Here is a 19,214-nt window from a genome sequence, read left to right on the forward strand (position 1 = left end):
GAAATATTCAATTTAGCATCAAATCAACAGATTTATCTTAAAACAATATTCGTTCCAACCATTCCAGTGACAATGACTTTCGTGACAATGTGTTGCAAAAAGTGTTTCGTTCGTTGGATCACTTGTTCAAAGCCGCTAATATACACACGAATACGAGGCGCGCGCGAGAGAGAGAGAGAGAGAGAGAGAGAGAGAGAGCAAAGCAAATAACGAATGAAGCTCCGGCCGTGTGGTCAGAAATGAAATTGAAATATACAATATAACAGTGTGCGTATTACTGGAACGATACTGGATAGTTGTCTCTTTTCCGCATTGCGTGTGTTATCGCGTGTTGTGTCAACTGGATGAAAGAGAAACCCTTATACATCGTACCATGAACGCATGATACTTGATATTCATTCAGTCAGCTTTAATACATCGTAGAGTTTGGAGTGAAATTTTCTTCGAATATTTTGGCACAACTTTTGATCACTTTTTATATTTTAAAGTAGAAGACGTTAAAGAAAGACATCAAAAATGGTGAACTATCATAAAGTAGATACGAAAACTGTTCAAGAATTGCGTGACATTGCTCAACGTTTGCGTATTCACTCAATTACATCGACTCAAGCATCAAAATCTGGGTAAGCATTCATTGAATTGGTATCGCTTTCTTCTTCTTTTTTTTCAAAAAATGATTAGTTGTAATGGAAAATAACCAAGCGGTCTTCATTTTAAATATATCATTCTATCGGCATATTTTGATTTCTATGTTTTAATTATCGGTGTCAATGTCAACGAAAGGCATTTGATTAGTTTGTATTGTGAGCATTAGAAAAAAGTGTATCATAGGCTTCGTGTCCTTTTTGACCTTCGATGAATTTGTAATAAATAACGCTGCATTCGTACAAAGAACCTTTTTTCCCTTCTTCTTAGTCTTGTTCGTCTTCTTTGTCGCGTTGAACCGCGATTATATGTAGAAATAGTCTGATTCCTCCTAACACATATATATCGCTTAAGTCGAAAAATATTTTATAGATTTCTTTGCACATCATTTTGTTCAGTTGAAGATGTGTGACGCTAACACTTTTATTGCAAGTATATCAATCAGTCATCAACAATTTCCTGCAAAAAAGACATTTAATGGAATACTTGTTGTTCTTACAAGAGTGTCATAGTGATGTTACAATATACATACAATTGGCATGCGTGTGCAATTATATAATAAGTATAATCAAAAAAATACGACTTTTTTTGAATGGTTAACACACATATACACAAAATGATGTCTAATTACAACCTTAAAAACTTGCACAAGTATAATGCATGTTAGTTGCGATAAGAGTTGTGAAGAACCGCATGCTTTGTTAGTGATATACGTACACGTCATATTCAGCCGGTTTTGTATTCTATTGGTTCATTATTGGAGTTCATTTTAAATCAAACTTATTTTAGGGAAGTTAGAAGTGTCGTGCGAAATTAATTTGTGGTATATACTTAACAAATCGTGCGTCGATAGTACCGTGATTTTAGCGATCACTTATGTAAGCGCTTCTTATCAATTTCACCTATTACCTTCAGATAAGATTTATTTAATGCCAAAATCGCCAAGTTTTAATCACACATTTTTTTTTTTTTTGAAATTGAACTCCTTCAAATTGCCTTTGAATTGACCCAATACAGTTTTTTTTCTGCTGTTGATGTGTATTTTTTTATTACGATAATATAATGTTTATAGCAAAATATTTTAGAAAGGTAGACATGAATGCGTGATAGCAATGGCCTTACTGAAGGCAATATAAAACCTAGGAGAACATACGAGAACGCACAATTATAACAACAATGAAAATAACTAACAAGTCATCATACAAATACAATATTTGAGTATTTACGTATGAGTATTTTTTTATAATTTGTGAATAATTGAATTGCTAAAACGTGTCTTAATCACACGATAACTTGAACATTATTGATGTAATGTCGTTTTGTCCTTAATCAAATTTTATTAATCATACAGACTTTCAAATGGAATAGTTGGCAAATGTTAAAAGAATAATATTGTTTTGTTCTGCAGACATCCAACATCATGTGCTTCAATCGCTGAAATAATGTCGGTGTTGTTTTTCAACACAATGCGTTACAAGCTGTCAGAGCCACGTGATCCATCATCGGACCGTTTGATTTTGTCGAAAGGACATGCTTGCCCCATTTTGTATGCCGCTTGGGCAGAGGCTGGTTTGTTCCCAATTGAAGACTTGAACAATTTGCGTAAATTCGATTCGGATTTGGAGGGTCATCCAACTCCACGACTCAACTTCATTGATGTCGGTACCGGATCATTAGGTACGTAAATGCTTTATGATTTCTTTTTTATTCAATACTAATAATAAAACATTTCCGAAATTCTGTAATTAGGCCAAGGAGTTGCGGTTGCTGCTGGTATGGCATACATTGGTAAATATATGGACAAAGCCTCTTATCGGTGAGTAAACTTTCAAAACTTTGGTCGGAACAATTGATTTTTTTATTCTTTTGTTCTTGATCGAAAAAAAAAAATTGATGGAATTTTAATTGTGTATCTTTACAGTACTTACGCTATTGTTGGTGATGGTGAATCGGCTGAAGGTTCAATCTGGGAATCTTTACATTTCGCCAGTCACTATAACTTGGACAATTTGTGCGTTATTTTTGATGTAAACCGTTTGGGTCAATCAGAAGCAACCTCATTGCAACACAATCTTGAAGTTTACCGCAAACGTTTGGATGCATTCGGTTTTAATGCTATCGTTGTCGATGGGCATGATGTTGAAGAGTTATGCAAAGCCTTCCATGAAGCAAGCGTTACTAAAGACAAACCAACAGCTATCATTGCCAAAACATTCAAAGGAAAATTCTTCCCCGAAATCGAAGACGCTGACAACTGGCACGGCAAACCATTGGGTGACAAAGCTGATGCTGTCGTCAAAAACTTGAACGGTTTAATCCACAACAAAGGTCAACTCCAAATTGCACCACCAAAACCAGTTGAAGATGCAGTTAAAGTGCACATTGCAAACATTCGTTTGGCCACACCGCCAGAATATAAATTGGGCGAACAAGTTGCCACTCGTTTTGCTTATGGAACAGCTCTAGCTAAAATTGCTGCCAACAATGGTCGTGTCATTGCTCTCGATGGAGACACCAAGAACTCAACTTACTCCGACAAATTGAAGAAGGCATTCCCAGACCGTTACATCGAATGCTTCATTGCTGAACAGAATTTGTGCGGTGTTGCAATTGGTGCTGCTTGCCGTAGCCGTACCGTTGCATTCGTTTCAACCTTTGCCACATTCTTCACTCGGGCATTCGATCAAATCCGTATGGGTGCCATCTCACAAACCAACGTTAACTTTGTCGGTTCACATTGTGGTGTCAGCATTGGTGAAGGTAATATACTACTTTTTTCGTATTAAATAAAAAATAAATTCTTATAACCGGTTACACATTTTTACTATTTTAGATGGTCCAAGTCAGATGGCTTTGGAAGATTTGGCTATGTTCCGTTCAATCCCAGGCAGTACTGTTTTCTATCCATCAGACGCTGTGAGCTGTGAGCGTGCCGTTGAATTGGCCGCCAACACACAAGGTGTCTGTTTCATTCGTACTTCACGTCCAAACACAGCTGTTATCTATTCAAACACCCAGAAATTCGAAGTTGGCAAGGCCCATGTTGTTCGTCAATCAGACAAGGACACAGTTTTGTTGCTCGGAGCCGGTATTACTTTGTACGAAGCCCTTGCTGCTGCCGCTGAATTGGAAAAGGTTGGCGTTCATGCTCGTGTTATTGATCCATTCACAATCAAACCATTGGACCAAGCCACTGTTGTTGCAAATGCTAAAGCTGTTGGTGGACGCATCGTCGTTGTGGAAGATCACTACAAAGAAGGCGGTTTGGGTGAGGCTGTTATGCATGCCGTTGCTGAAGAGCCACGTGTCATTGTCAAACATTTGGCCGTACCAAATGTACCACGCTCAGGACCACCAAATGTCCTCATCGATGCATTCGGACTTTCAGCTCGCCATATCGTTAAAGCCGTTGATGATGTCTTGAAAATTCAGGTCTAAAAATCTTTGAGAGAGACAAATGTTTAATTATATCATATTTTTGAGAAATATTTTTTTATACGAATATGGTTTTTCACCAAGTTAAAATCTTTCATGTTTTCAAAATCTATTCTATAAATGTTTGTATTAAATTTTGAACTGTTGCCACATCATTGATTATACGCAAACGAGAAATACTTAATAAAAACATCCGAAAGACGTTATTTCGTTTTTGTTTGAATTTTTTTGAAAATATACCGCAAATTTCATATTCAAATTTAATAAATGATTTTGCTATAGTTTTAATTGTAAGGGCTTTTTCAAGCGAAATTATCTACTTGGAGGATTAGTTTGAATAAAAGGGGAATCGAACATGGATACTGATGAAAGTGAATATTTGCTCTTTGTGTAGTATTGGCCCATTTCAAAGAACCTTTTATGAATAAAAAGTTAGAAAAATGAAAATACCGGCTATTTCTAATTAGAAAAATGGGTTAGTTACAGTTAGTTCAGCTATTATCGAATATATATTGAAGATTTAGTCTGATTTGAATACTATTACTTGATTAATAATAAAAGAAAAAGGAGATTTTATTGCTGGCCTTTCAAAATTTCCATTTTATGCTTTAATGAGAAAAGCTAATAGCATCATAAAATTAATAATGCCAACATCGAAAATCAAATATCCGAAATCTGGCCGTAGTATATTCACCACTTATTTGGATGTATAGTCGAAAGTCCGCACATATGAAAGTCGAAACCTAGTCCCGTCTCACTGTTAGTGTGTATCTATTGTTTGGGAAGAAGCATATATTTCAGGTTCACTCGTTTATATGTAAATTACATAGTTTTTCCGGCCCCTGTACAAAACCAATCGCATTATAAAATGTAGTTCTGGAAAAATAAAAACTAATCCAACTGCTTCAATTTTCGATTCTTTACATCTAAGGGATCGGATCTCGATCAGCGCTACATAGCGAATTATTCGATATTTTGCAAATTTTATGCGAAATGACTTGTAAGCGATGGGCCAGTAAAGTTGCGATTTAAAAAACAATTCGCTATAAAATGGAGACAATTCGCAAAACTTGTATGTTTTGTATGTATCAAATTGTGATAACTTTTTGCGAATTGTTTGCGAATTGCTTAAATTATCTTACTAAAATGACGACTTTATCTACAACCAATAAATTTTGTTCATTCGCGAATAGTCAATTTCAAAATGACTTTGTTTTTCCACGCACAAACTTCTTGTTGTTATTCAAAGAGAGAAAGTATACGTTGAATAATGAAATTCATTACTGAAAAGGGAATAATTTTTATTTGTATACTTTATTGTAAAAATTAACATGTGTTGATGTTAAAGAATAATATGCGTTCATTTAATGTGTTTAATGAAAACAGAAAATATTTTTTATTTTATTTCCGTGGTTTTCCGCTTTTTCCCGATCCATATGACGCAATGTCAGATCTCATTTCAAGCGCTTCCATTTCTCGGGCTAAGTCAATTGTTTCCAAAATCATTTCAATCTCTCTTTTGATATAGTCCAATTGCCTAGGGTTAATCACAAAGAAAAGAATCGAAATAATGGAAATTAATCAATATGTAATGGAACGTAATGGAAAAATAATCGAAAGAATGGATAGCATTCTTCAATAATGGAATAGTAATTTTTAAAGTAAGTATACCCCGCCAATTGCTCATCGATTTGTTCACGCTTAAATTTGGGCTCTTCGCAATTTCGGGCACAGAGCAATAGATACATTTGTTGAATTTGATCCAGCAACATAAACATTTCCTTTTCTTTTTCCGTGATGATTTCTTTTGCTGGATGTAATACATTTTCGAATTTCAAGCATTCGCTTTTTACATTTTCATAATTTTTCTACATTGTGAATCAAACGTAAAATGTATAACATTATATTTTCCTCTATCCTCTAGTAGAATTTACCTCAAGTTCAATTAATCGATTTTCCAAACCGGCAATCATTAAGGTCGCTTCATTCGATGTTTTTACAATATCACCTTGCATCTTTTCGATTTTCTCCAAACATACTGAATCATTTTCAGATACCTCATCTTGAGCGAGCACTACAGAAAGTGATAATGTGAGACATTTAAAAAAATCTTTAGACAACAGTGCCTATCCCACGGATGAATTCATCACCAGATAGATTTAATTCACTTGCACTACCACATCAAGGCATAATTTTTTGACGGAATCGTGAAATCTTCCAGTACTCCATTGAAATTTGTTTCTTTGGAGCTTGAAATATATCGGATGAATTTATTGTGCGGTATGCTCTGTTAATAGCAGGTGAAAAATCATATCATATGTTAGACTTACATAGTGCCTCGACTCGATCAAGAAAATCTTCTTTGCTATCGAATAGATCCATATCATCGACAACTTCTTGCAGTACGTTTTCGTATACGCTCAACTCTTTTATGGCTGGTTTAAGTTCATCTTCATGATATTCCGTCAATTTTCTTATGCGTTCTTCATAATCATCGATATCATTTTTTAATTTGTTTTGAAGTTTCACTTCAGCTGCGATTTTTTTGTCAGCTTCAGCCTCTTTATGCTCACATTCATTGATGAAATCATTTGTTTCGATGAATTTTTGTCGTAGTTCCTTCTGCATCTTTCTGATTTCTTTGAGGCGTTTCTTGTTTCGTCGTCCTTTATCTTTTACTTCCTCACGCATTCTCTCCTGTTGTTCTATAACTTCAGCATTTTTACGATCGCTCAAAACTTTTGACATTATAATGTTATCGACTGGTTGTACGTCCCATTCTGGCTCGACTCTATCAATAATTTAACGTAAAACAAGAACAGACAAATCTAAATGCACAACAAATACTTACATGTAATTTTTATTTTGGTTTTTGGAGCGTCTAAAGATAGAACTGCCATTTATATTTGCCACCAGTGTAGCAATTGGTCTTTTTTTGAACATTTTTTATGATTAAATAATAAAAAATGAGGATTTGAAATGTTTGCACACAAATTTTCAGAAATGTTTGTTTCAACGAAATTCTACGGTAATTCATGTGATTTTTTTTCTTTGTGGTTCTTGTTATCGGTTGCTAAGCAAGAGCTGTCATAAAATTTATCGATTCCAATGGCAACATGAAGAGGAACGCTTCATGCAATTCATTTGAACTTCATCAGTCAAATGCAATAAGTTATACCATAATCATGATATACGGTTTCAAATATCAAATATCCAGTTTTTTTTAACGAAGACAGTGTTTTTGTTTAAAATTACAACAAGTATTATTTCATCGGCATACCGATGTAATCCGTTCTATAAATCGATAAATGTGTGTGTATATTTTAAAGCTATCGATTCTTGAATAATTCAATTCACGAATCACATACATAATATAGACATGCATTTCAAATATGCATGTGGTATTGCCTTCTCTGTGTTCATTTCATTACTATCTAATAACTACTGCATTTGCCGTATATATTTGTGAAATTGATTAAAATGAAGATTTCTGTTTATATATACAGGGTGGCGCATATAATTGGGCCACTCTTAGGGGGTGGCAATTTTGAAAAACCCTTTGGGGTTATTTTTGCATGCTGATTCCGAATTTCGGGGTTTCAGGTAAAAAAATCACATATTGGGGGTTTTTTACCCCCCGACCCACTTAAGGGGTGGGGGACTTGGAGGGCAGGGTACCTAAAATATTTCTCTCGTCATTCTGAACAACTTTGTAGTACATTATTTTTTCATCCCATGAATTTTGCAATATTGGGGGCATACCCACCCCCTGGAGAAAAATTCAAAATTCTGCTCAGATGGAAAGAAGCGATAAGATTACTGCCCAAAATGATAAAAAAATTAAAATTCACGTATAGTTGGCGCTACATTCTATGTAATAAGCGTATACTTTCCACTTAGTCCGTTGCAACGGAAAACAAGTTTGCATAGAATGCAGCGCCAACTATATGTGAATTTTATTTTTTTACCGTTTTAGGCAATAAATCTATGGTTTTCTTATGGCTTCTTTTCTATTTTTTACTCCCCAACATACCCCCCAAAGGGTTTTTCAAAATTTCCACCCCCTAAGAGTGGCCCTATTATATGCGTCACCCTGTATATAAATATATACAGATACACGCCACTTCATGAAGTCGATTTTGAATGGTAAAATAATATTTGTTCTGATTTACTATATTGTGTATGATTTATTTAATTAGTTGAAATACGTGCTTGTTATTGATGAAAGTAAGCAATGCACAAATTGCAATTGAATAAAAAAATAACTCTACATGCGATAAGTACTATTATTCGTACACAGAGTTTAAATAGTGTATATAAAAATGCATTTGTTAACATAGTTTAGAATTTTTATTTTTTTATTTTTTTATTTTTCGTACATTTCTCTTTCCATTTCTAAATAATTTTTTTTTATTGTTGTTGTGTTAATGAATGATTAGGCTAATGGAACGATAATAGATTATCATAAATCGTATTTAATTGTTTTAACTAAAAAATGTTGGCTTGACGCATTCAAATTGGAATAGAAATTTGTTTTGCTTCATCTTTCGTACGCGTGCTTAATCACATTGTTAATTACATTGTAAATCATAATGTGAAACATCAGCCGCAAATGATGAACGTTTTGCATGAAATATGTGCAATTGATATACTCATTTCTCAAAATAAAATACACTTTTTTACAAAAAAGCTAAGTTTCTTTTCAAACGGACGTTTTTGTTTTCATTTCAATCAAAATTATCAATCAATAAAGCCACATTTTTTAACATATAATTAACACACTGCAACACATTTAAATTCACGATCAAACGCAAGAATGTAGGTAGGAACTACCTTTCCTTTCGCCATCGAAATCTGTCAAAAAGTGCCAAAAATGTTGAGTGACTTGAACACATAGGTTCTGACATAGTTCGCATAGGTCGCATTGAGGCCCCCAGAATTTTGAGAAAATACTCGATTTTCACAAGGAATAAAATCATTCCATTTTACTAGAGATTTTCATAATTTCAAAAACATTACATTTTGCTAGGGTTTTTCAGAGCGGGGCACCCCCGTCGATTTTCGGACGTGACCCCCTCCTAAATTTACTATTGTCAGAACCTATGCTTGAACATCATGTCATGAAATTTGTTGCAGTGTGATATCATTATAATGTGTGTGATACAAATTATCATGAAGAATAATAAACATAAGAGTTGAGTGTGATAACATCTACAAAGAAAACTGAAACTATTATAACTATCAAAATTATTTTTAGATTTTGGTTTCTAGATTAAGACATTCTCATGCAAATCAACGCAAATAAATAGTACAAAATGATATCATAATTAAAAAATAAATCAGTTCAATTGACTTCAACACACGGTCGACGTGCCGTAACACAAAAGTTCTAAATTGGATTCATATCACCAGTGTTACTGATATTTGCGAAAATAATTCTTTTTTTTTTTGTTGTTGCCTTAAGCATTTTGCGAAACAGAAGGGAACCGCTTAATATTTTGTGTTTAATCGAATGAAGTTTAATTGAATTTCGGTGTATGTGTATGAGTCATGAGTGACTCGATACGGACAGGAGGGCGTTCGTACATATAAAAAGATTGAAATTGATTTGAATTTATCGATTTCTATGACATTCGAACTGGCATTTTGATTAATCACTAGAGAGTGTGTAGAAATTATATTGTATTGTGTTTGTTTTCGACATTTTTTCTGTATCTGGCAAATAGAATCTCGATAGTTGACTTTTGAAAACATTTCGTATATATTCTTTTACTTTACATAGTTCACTTGTAATTTTCCCACTTGGACAACATATGTTAGCGTTAAAGCACGATTATTATTTCGGATTTAGCAGCGAATTTAATCTGAATTTTTGACATATTTTTTTTTTAACTAAATAAAAAATATACTTGATTTCCATTTTATTTTGTTTTCACATTTTGTTTCACTTAATGCTAACCACCATTAATTCTTCTTTGTGTTTTTTTTTGTTTGTTATTGTTGTTGTTTATTTTATACAAATGAAATTTCTTCGTTTCAGCGTATTTTATCAATCCTCTGTTTCTTTTTTTGCCATACGCTCTGTGTTAATTTGCATGAATTTGTTTATGTCTTCGATTAGCATCTGTTGTTGATGTTAATTAATTCTTTTCTTTTTAGATGGTGGATCAATTAAATCATCTATCGATAAGTTCTAGTATCGATTTGCATTTTGTGCTTGATTATTAAATTGTGATGACATTGCAGCTTGTGCAGCTGTTGCTGCCGCTCGTCGAACGCCTTGATTACGCATAAATTCATTTGCAAATTCTGCCTGAGCCTTATCCATACTGACCTTATCCGATGAACGATAGATCGCGTGCACCTATTTACAAACAAAAAAAAAACCATTATTATCAATTTTTTATGGCTTGAATGACGTCACAGACAGTGCAGCGCGTAATTGTTGTTAATGAATAATGAATGGCAAACTGAATGAAATCAAAGCTGAATAATCGAATTTAAAATACCTTTGTCAAAAGGAGAAAGCTACCAGCGGCACAAATAGCAAACGAAGTGGCCACGGCCAATGCGAGTACTCCGGTGAAAATTCCACTCAAAGTTCCATTGAATTGTCTAATTGCCGTTAAGAAGCCACAGTAACCGCTTCCGGTGATACCAATCGATTGTAAAATCAACATTAGAAATTGGAAAAAGAAAATTAAGAAAAACACCATAAAATTGAAACTTGAATCGCTTCGGAAGGCTTTGTACGCCGGACGGTACCTATTGGAAACATACAATTTTCGATTAATTTGTTTGTTTTAAAAAAATCTTATCATACTATGAAATGGCAGTTCCATTTTTCTTTGATACGATTCCAAATAAAAAAGATAATGAAATATTGACAGTAAAAAGAAACGGATGACTCACCAACACATGAATGAAGCTGGTGTAAAGAGTGTGCCATAGATTAGGCCTAATGTAAAATGACCAATATAGTCCGTGCCATGGAATAGTACCAAAAGTAATGCGACCAATGCATTACAGCACAAGACAAGGGCATAAAAACCCCATAAATAGTATAAATGTCGAACAATGCGCTGAAATTCGGGTGGAATTTCAACATTTATATCTTGATAAAAGCATGGCTGAAAACAACATTGCTCTGGCAATGGTGGCCAATTGTTGCGCCGAATACCAGCCGCATTATTTCGCAATTGTTCCTCTCGCCGTTCAAGGTCTTGTGCTTTTCGTTCCAATTCCTCTTGTCTTCTCTGTTCAAAGAAATTTTAAGTAAAATGTAAATGTTTGTCTTATGTCGTCTTAAATATTGAATAAAATCAAATCAAAAATTGTGACAACACCTGAAGCTCTTCTGTTGAAATTTGTGGTGCTTGTTTTCCATATGCCGAATTCGTTTGACTATTTTGATTGTAGGCTGGAAATGGTTGCTGTTGCGGTTGTTGTTGTTGACCGATTGGAATTGTTGTATGAGGGTTATCATCCTCGAATGGATTGTATTCTTCTAAAATATTTGATTTTGGGGCGATTCGAGCGGCTTGCTGAACAGCAGGATCCTATTTTTAATTGAAAATATGACAAACAATATGCGATAAGAAAAAATGACAACGTAATTAGAAACAACAAATAGTTAAGCCGTATAAATGATTCAGATAATACTGATCACATTACAAGCAACTAGTGTGACAGAGACGAACTAAAAAGAAATACTGCACAAACACACAATATGGAAACATGAAAGAGAAAAATAGAAAAAAATGACACTTTACAGCGAACGGATTATCGACCGCTGGCTCTCCAAATGGATTGTCATCAAAATTCGACATATTTTTTTACACAGATTTTTATTGTTTCTGACTCAATGATGCACTCAATACTAAATTCACTTATTTGGTTTCGTTCGCTTCCGGTTACACAGATTGCGAAAGTTTTTGTTGCCGTCTTTCTTTTCTTTTTTTATCGCATAAATTTAATGAAAGAAAATATATATAACACGCCATACACTATACACAATTCATTTCGTACTTATAGACTTCAACTGATGACAGTACATTGTGACAACTGTGAACAATGTCGAAAAATGCACGGCGATGGAATTCTGTTGGGTTGTAACACGAAAAGCTTCACTCTGACTTCCAATGGATTTTTTTTTGTGTTTCGAATCTTCGGAATGCAATTGTCACAACCAATCAGAAATGAATTTGTGAGTTTCACCAATAGTATTGCCACAATCGAATTCATTTCGACTCTAAATGGAATTTGAAAAGCGCGACAGAGATGGCGCCACTTCAAACAGACGGAGCAAAGTTCGTTTATGTCTGTTTTTGATTGGAAATGAAAATAAAATTATAATTAATAATCTCTCTTCGAATAAATAAAAGAATTTCTCAAGTGAAAATGTTTATTTATTTATTAGGTCAATCAACAAGATCAATTTCAATAGAATCAATTTTCATTTTTCTCCCTTCAAAATGTACTTGAAATACAATGAATAAAAAAGGCCTCAAAGTGGTTAAAAAACAAGAACAGGTATATTTGGCAATTTGTCCATTGTGTATATTCGAATATTAGAAAATTTGGGTTGTTTGCTGAAAATCAGATAAATCCAAAATTTTGCACCTATCCTATTGGTCACGGATCTCAATCTAAAGGGAAAAACGAACGAAGAAAAAAAATAGCACTGTCCATAACAAGCAAAAATAAACGGGTAAAATGACAAAACGTGCAATGCCTCGACTCAGGTGAGTATTTTTGTTTCATTCTCATGAATGGTTGATTTGTGCAGACCATGAATGAATAGAAATAATGAGTTTGGAACCGATTTTCTTTCCTTCTTCTTCTTCTACAGTTTCATTTTTTGTTTGTATTACATTGATCTCATTGTATTTTATGGTACAAATTATTTTTTGTAAAAATGTTGTCCATTGTTAACCGTCGTTCTTCACTGGAAATAGAAATATCACTTTTGTGATTTAAGTGCTGCTGCTGAGATTGGGATTTTGAGGTAATCCGACAAATCGAAAAACAAACGATGAGCTTATTATCTCATTTCGCGGAAAGAAAATATTTGCCAATAATAAATAAACCCAATGTCAGGCATGTAAGAGATAATCACCTAATTTGATGCAAAGAAATTTACGACAAACGACTTTGTGTGTAAAAAAGGCAACAACTTTACAAATTGAAATGTAATGCTTTAAATCATTCAATATACAAGCAATTGGTTGAATTAACCAGATGTCAGCAGTATTTAGTTAACCAAATAGTTTTCAAGGAACGATTCTGATCATTTAAAAGGTGATTCGATTTCATAAGACACCGAATATTTGCCGTAAACATTAAAAAGCAACAAAATTGTGGAAAAATGTTAGCAAACATAATATTTTTTTACGAGAAATAACTCAACAGGAGTCGGCTGCGAATTGGAATGCAATGCTCATGGCTAAAATTAGAATATTGCAACGTCATGAAGCATTTATTTATGGTCTCATCAAAAATGGTTTTCGACGAATAAATTTTCCATTGGTATTTTGCCGGTATTTATATCACGTCACGAGATTTATTTATTAGTCGTGCCATCGTTGAGGCGAGGAAAAATTCACCGTTTGCATCAACATATGCACGAGTCGGCGACGGTGGAAAGAGAAAAACGTGCTACCGCCATCGTCGTCATCGTCAAAACTATCATCTTAAGAGGGTTCACGTTCATGTCGGCCAATTTTTCGGAATGTACAATAGAGCATATTAACAAGAATTTATCCAGTCAGCGAGTGTTCAGTATGCATTTGTGTTATTTCGATTGAACGTGATTATCACAATGGAATTATATTTCTCTGGATTTGAAATTGGCTTTGAATTTATTTTCAATCCACCCCAAAACAAGCGTTCATTCTTCAATTGTTTCGAAATTGTAAGGATATTATTAAACATTCCTTTTTTGTTCCGTTTTGAAATTCCGAAATTCGGTACAAAAAAAAAAAACAATATTTTTTCGGAACGGAATTTTCTCATCGCCTTTGAGCAATAGAGAGCTAAGCAAAGACGAAATTTATGATGGCCTTTTAACTGAACAACATGAACTATCTAGCAAAAAAAATAGAACTACTCTGCCGTTGATGTGCATATAAAGTATAAATCTTCAATCACCGACACACAATTTTGGGCATTTGAACGTAGTTTATCGTACAACTCAGCCGATCAACACATAACAAAAAAAGAACACTGAACGTGAGAATCTTGGTGTTTTCGAAAATATCATTCAAAGGACTCAACAGTCAAATAAACAAATAACATGCACATGAAAAAAGCCTAACTCGAAATATGAGAATTCAATAGAAAAGAAATATTTTCGATTGATTCCATTGAAGCAAAGCAGCAACGCCGGTGAAATGGTTAAATACTAAGACGAAAAAAATGTAGACAAAAAAAATAGAAGAAGAAACACATCGAAGTGACTTTGACAAACCGATTTTGCGATTTGCCACCCTTAAAATCTCTTCTTTTCGTTCGACAACAGCATCATAAAAATATGCCACCTTTGAATTGAATGGGGAAATTCCCCGATACAAATGAACCTGAAATACCTGTGTTCGTGTTATTGTTTTTTAATAATAATTTTATGCACATACACACAGAAAAGAATCACCAATGATTCTTTGCCCATTTCTATTTTATTTGTTTTCGTTGTTACTGCTGCAGCTACGCACTTGTTGATGGCTGTAACTCGAAACTTTCTTTTGTGTACATCGGTGGGTGAGATAATATAGAAACAATCGTAAAAATGTATCTCTACAACTTTGGTTTGGTTCTCACGCACAGTACGAATCTCTTTTTCTCTTGCACTTGGTGCAAATAAATATTAAACAAATTCCCAGGACTTAGTTTTTTTACGTTACGTTTTTCACATAAAATTCGGAAATTGAGGAAAATGAAAAACTTGAGGATTGAGTTCTCACGCTCCTACTATTGACACTTTTCAATGAATAGTGCAAACATTCATGTCTTTCTCTTTTTTTTCCTGAAATTTACGCATTCTCTTTAGCTGAAACAATAACATTTCGTTGAGTAAATTGTTTCTGGTGTAATGTATTTAAAACAAAGTTGTTTCAAGGCTGCGTTTTAGAAAAGATGAAAATTACCCTTGAGATTTGGTGGTAAGTAAACTCCAAGCAAAATCTTGGTTTGAAAACATCTGTTGTGTGGCTGACGACATTGTTGTTTGAGTGCATTTCGTTTCACTTGAAGCATCGTGAAATTTCATCGATTCATCATATTGTGCACTCGATTGATCGAAAAACAGACATGAATCGACAACTCAATTCCAATATGTTCACCTTAGCACTTTCAACGCTTGGCTTTTATTTAGATCGATGAATTCTTTTTTTTTCTCTGTGGTTAATCATCTGTTCGTCGACAGAAATTAATCAAAATCAAAAAGGTTTATCCGGCCATAAGGATGACGGAATTGTAACGCATTATTTTCCATAAGATTTAACTTTGCCGCAATTGCATATGGTGCATTTTATTATATGCAGAGCATTTTGATTGATTCATCAAAATGGAACGAATTCGAAACGCGCTCAATTGTGAATAATTGTCAGCGATTAAAAAACTGACAAATAGTCACAAAACATTCAAATTTTGAAATGATACGAATGCGCACCACACAAATTCAAAGCTCCACTGAATTTGAGTATATTTATAAAAAAAACTGCGTGGAAATTCTTTGAAGTTTTCAAATGTGTCGTTTGAGCAATTAATTTCGTTTGACATCGCTCAACCCGATGCATGAACGCGATCTGTGTTAATATTCGGGCACGAGAAGGATATTGGTTAGTTTATGGTGTATTGGTGCCATTTATTCCAATATGGAACACAAAACGGTTACTGATCTTTTACCGGAGCACACATAAAATTCATTAAACGAAGATAGAGAGAGCCGGAGAAAAGAAGAAAAGTCATCAACTTATTTACGCATATTTATGATGTGCAGAGTGTGAAGTAGTGTTGATTAGTTACTCAATACACTGGGTTATTTACAATTATATTTGTGAACTTTCCTATCTTATTAGAGAGATTTTTTTTGGTTGGAAAAAGCTGAAAATAGCGCAACAATATACACAGTTGATTAACATGGAAATTCATGTAAAATAGCATTGATTCGTGTGTCGAGGAATAGAGACGAGAAAAGAATGGACGAGAAAAGGATCACTTACCGTTTGGTTGTTTTGCCGTTAACGGTGATGCATCGCATTTAACACATCTGCCGTTTTTTTTCTCATTCTGTCTCTTTCGAAAAAAAAAAAATTCGGCTACACAAGATGTTATATTGATTCTGCGTGTGCGTGCGCCTATGTTTATTTCAAATATATGTGTTTACAATGTGTTTTCCATAATGTGTTCGACAAGAGAGAAAAAAAACCGTGTTTTCAATGCAATCAAAATACACATCTATTACAGTGCATTTCACGACGAGATTATAACCGCGACAGCATCGATGCACCGCATTCCAAGTAATTTCATTGCAATGTGTGATATGGCTTACATACATTGATTTGAGCCATTTGGATGTTAATAAAATAAGCATTTTAGTTGAAAAACACTTTTGTTTACAATTCAGAATATTTACTACTATCTGTTGTGTGGTTGAAAATCATCATATTAAAATGTCGATAAAAAATGAAAACATTAATTGTGTTTTGATTTGGTGTTGGAGAAAAGTCGATTGGAGAAATTCCAAAGGATAAGAAATTTGTTTTAGTAGTTCAACGGAAAATGTGAAGAAAACATAATCAAGTATTTTTTTTAACGATCGGGATGTGAAAAAATAACTCTGACGATGCCTTTCATTGGCCATTGGTCGACACCCAATTTTCACATCAAACAAAAACGATTTGCCACTCATTTTTATTTCAATCAATTTCGAAGCAGTTTTTGGCGGCAATGAAAAAATAACAAAAATGACTGTGAAAACTCAAATCCCGAATATCGAGTAAAGTGGTTGATGTTCTCAAAACAAAAATGATTATGCACAAAATAATCTATAGTTAAACGGTCTAAATAAATCGACTTTGACATGACGCTGCACAATTGTATGGCGATTTTCCTTTTGGACGATTTTCTTCCCACTTTGCTGTCGGTGTTCATTTCCTTTTCTTCCTCATCCATCTCGCTTGCGCTCGATGATCGACCATCGGCAATGCGCGCAATTCTTTGACTTTTAAGTTTGTTTATCATTGTTACGATTTTTTTTGCTTTTCAATGCGTTACATGCGTTTGTTGTTTGCCGCCTACGTGAAAGAATTTCATTCTTCTCAATTGAACATTCTTCGGCACATCATCATTACCACCACAGATACATTTTCTCTATTTTTCTCTTCTGCTTCCACACAATATAATGCCCATAATTCGTTAAATAAATAACTAGTTCGAAATAAAAGGCAAAAATACAATGTTGCAACGTGGAACAACAAAATAATTGTTTAACAAATTCGAAAAATGATGATTTTTCAATCGAAAGCAATCATTATTGGTAATTGAGATTTCTGAATAATCGTCTGAAAATGTAGCAATCAATTGGATTGATTCTTTTGGGTTTTGTTTTATTTATTTGAAGTGAAAAATTGAAAAGTGGCTTAACAGTTGGCGAGAGAGTCTTGGTTGAACCGCGGTTTTTTAATGTGAGCCACGATTGTGTTTGACATGTTTATCTCGATATGAAAACAATTTACGATCTGAGAAAAATAGTTGGCAATTTTTGGACGGGAGACAACGTTTAATTTATAGTCCAATTGTAGAAAAGAGAAAATGAAATGTTATGCAATTGGCAGACGCGATCGCAGACAAATGATACACAAATCACCCCGAACATGGTATATATCAATTTTGTGACTGATTTCAAAATATCGATGGTTATCGTCAATACGCAAACAATACAACAAGCTGCAAAATCAGAATTTTTCTAACATAACTTTCCTTCTGTTTGTAACAGTGATATTAAATTTAACAAGAGATTTTTTTATGTCCAATATTTATCTATCAGTTGAAATCTACAAATTTCTTTCTTTTCTTCTCTCTTTTGTTGCCATTTCATTTCCAGCATCAACATTTTGTGCGGTAAAATTGTCTGACTCATTAGCAGGACTCGTTTACCAAGTAGACGAAAGTATACAAACTACTGATTTTAACTTGCGATAAAATTACTTTTTTTCTCGTAGTCTCTCTCTCTTTCCGATTTTTAATGGGAGAAATTTCAGCAAATTCGTACAAAATAAGGGAGGAAAATGAGCGCCGTATTGGTAAATACCAATTCTACTTGGTACCGGCCAAGAATAACTCCTAATTATATGGGCCAGAAGATGTGAACCGCATAATAACAATGTTCTTCTCTTTGAACATTCGGAGTTTTAGTCACTTTTCACATTTGATAAATTGCAGAATCGAGCCAACGAATAAAACAGCAAACATTAAAAAAAAAACAAAAAACGAGCAAAAACATAAAAAAAAAAAAAACAAAAAAAAAAGGTAGACTCCGATATCGTCTGTGTGTAAAAACGAAATGAAATAAGAGAGAGAATGAACCAAACTTGACGAATTTTTGTGCATTGAATCGCAAGAGAAAAAAAAACAAATCACACCAACTACCTGATATTCGACGCCAACGATGCCGATTAAGACAAAGAATTCGAGAATTTTTCAACACATCGAAAATGTAATTTGGCATTTTGCACAACGCGTTGAAAAAGAGCTGCCAAAAACGAAATCGATACCAACAACCGATTGCCAATTAAGATTATACAGAGAAAGAGTGAGCGAGAGAAACGTCGAATTTGTTGGGTAAATCTTGCAATTTCTGACGAATTTCATTGATCACGATAATAGAAAAGGATGGAGAGAGGGAGAGAGAGAAAATAAACAAATAAATACCGCGATCATCGTTCGCACCATCATCGATCGAGATATACATTCGATAAGAGCCACGACGGCGGGCATTTTCGCCACCCCTGCCTTTTAAATTCCAACGCATTATGAACATCATTAATGTGTATAAATAAAAATACATTTCAATTTTGAAATGTGAAACTTCTCTTTGTTTTTGACAAATCAATTAACAAGAGATTTGGGAATGGAGT

The 19,214-nt window shown here is 34.0% G+C and overlaps 3 protein-coding genes across 3 annotated transcripts; 1 reads left to right on the forward strand and 2 right to left on the reverse strand.

Moving 5' to 3' along the window:
* Positions 1-382: 382 nt before the first annotated feature.
* Positions 383-4,286, forward strand: LOC116342851 (transketolase-like protein 2). The gene is made up of 5 exons (XM_031770630.1): positions 383-623; positions 2,054-2,322; positions 2,395-2,461; positions 2,567-3,405; positions 3,479-4,286. Exons 1-5 carry the CDS (start codon positions 517-519, stop codon positions 4,081-4,083), a joined length of 1,887 nt encoding a protein of 628 aa, XP_031626490.1. The 5' UTR covers positions 383-516; the 3' UTR covers positions 4,084-4,286.
* Positions 4,287-5,444: 1,158 nt separating this feature from the next.
* LOC116342997 (structural maintenance of chromosomes protein 1A) lies at positions 5,445-7,857 on the reverse strand. The gene is made up of 5 exons (XM_031770854.1): positions 6,932-7,857; positions 6,411-6,871; positions 6,015-6,154; positions 5,752-5,948; positions 5,445-5,617 (listed from the first exon to the last, which is right to left on the reverse strand). Exons 1-5 carry the CDS (start codon positions 7,021-7,023, stop codon positions 5,482-5,484), a joined length of 1,026 nt encoding a protein of 341 aa, XP_031626714.1. The 5' UTR covers positions 7,024-7,857; the 3' UTR covers positions 5,445-5,481.
* A 1,251-nt stretch (positions 7,858-9,108) lies between these two features.
* On the reverse strand, positions 9,109-12,219 carry LOC116342945 (secretory carrier-associated membrane protein 2). The gene is made up of 5 exons (XM_031770771.1): positions 11,853-12,219; positions 11,427-11,639; positions 10,993-11,336; positions 10,590-10,845; positions 9,109-10,444 (listed from the first exon to the last, which is right to left on the reverse strand). Exons 1-5 carry the CDS (start codon positions 11,907-11,909, stop codon positions 10,274-10,276), a joined length of 1,041 nt encoding a protein of 346 aa, XP_031626631.1. The 5' UTR covers positions 11,910-12,219; the 3' UTR covers positions 9,109-10,273.
* Positions 12,220-19,214: the final 6,995 nt, after the last annotated feature.

Source organism: Contarinia nasturtii, unplaced genomic scaffold, assembly GCF_009176525.2.
Source record: "Contarinia nasturtii isolate CC-2019 unplaced genomic scaffold, AAFC_CNas_1.1 Cnas_scaffold_928, whole genome shotgun sequence".
Lineage (NCBI taxonomy): Eukaryota > Metazoa > Arthropoda > Insecta > Diptera > Cecidomyiidae > Contarinia > Contarinia nasturtii.

Bases quoted from the DNA above. Each gene is read 5' to 3' on its own strand.
- LOC116342851 (XM_031770630.1), top strand. From the start codon at position 517: ATGGTGAACTATCATAAAGTAGATACGAAAACTGTTCAAGAATTGCGT. The intron at 2,323-2,394 runs GTACGTAAATGC...TTCTGTAATTAG, and splicing joins TGTCGGTACCGGATCATTAG to GCCAAGGAGTTGCGGTTGCT. The intron at 2,462-2,566 runs GTGAGTAAACTT...GTATCTTTACAG, and splicing joins ATGGACAAAGCCTCTTATCG to TACTTACGCTATTGTTGGTG.
- LOC116342997 (XM_031770854.1), bottom strand. From the start codon at position 7,023: ATGTTCAAAAAAAGACCAATTGCTACACTGGTGGCAAATATAAATGGC. The intron at 6,872-6,931 runs GTAAGTATTTGT...AATTATTGATAG, and splicing joins AACCAAAATAAAAATTACAT to AGTCGAGCCAGAATGGGACG. The intron at 5,618-5,751 runs GTATACTTACTT...GATTAACCCTAG, and splicing joins ATCGATGAGCAATTGGCGGG to GCAATTGGACTATATCAAAA.
- LOC116342945 (XM_031770771.1), bottom strand. From the start codon at position 11,909: ATGTCGAATTTTGATGACAATCCATTTGGAGAGCCAGCGGTCGATAAT. The intron at 11,640-11,852 runs GTAAAGTGTCAT...AATTAAAAATAG, and splicing joins CGGTCGATAATCCGTTCGCT to GATCCTGCTGTTCAGCAAGC. The intron at 11,337-11,426 runs GTGTTGTCACAA...TTCTTTGAACAG, and splicing joins TTTCAACAGAAGAGCTTCAG to AGAAGACAAGAGGAATTGGA.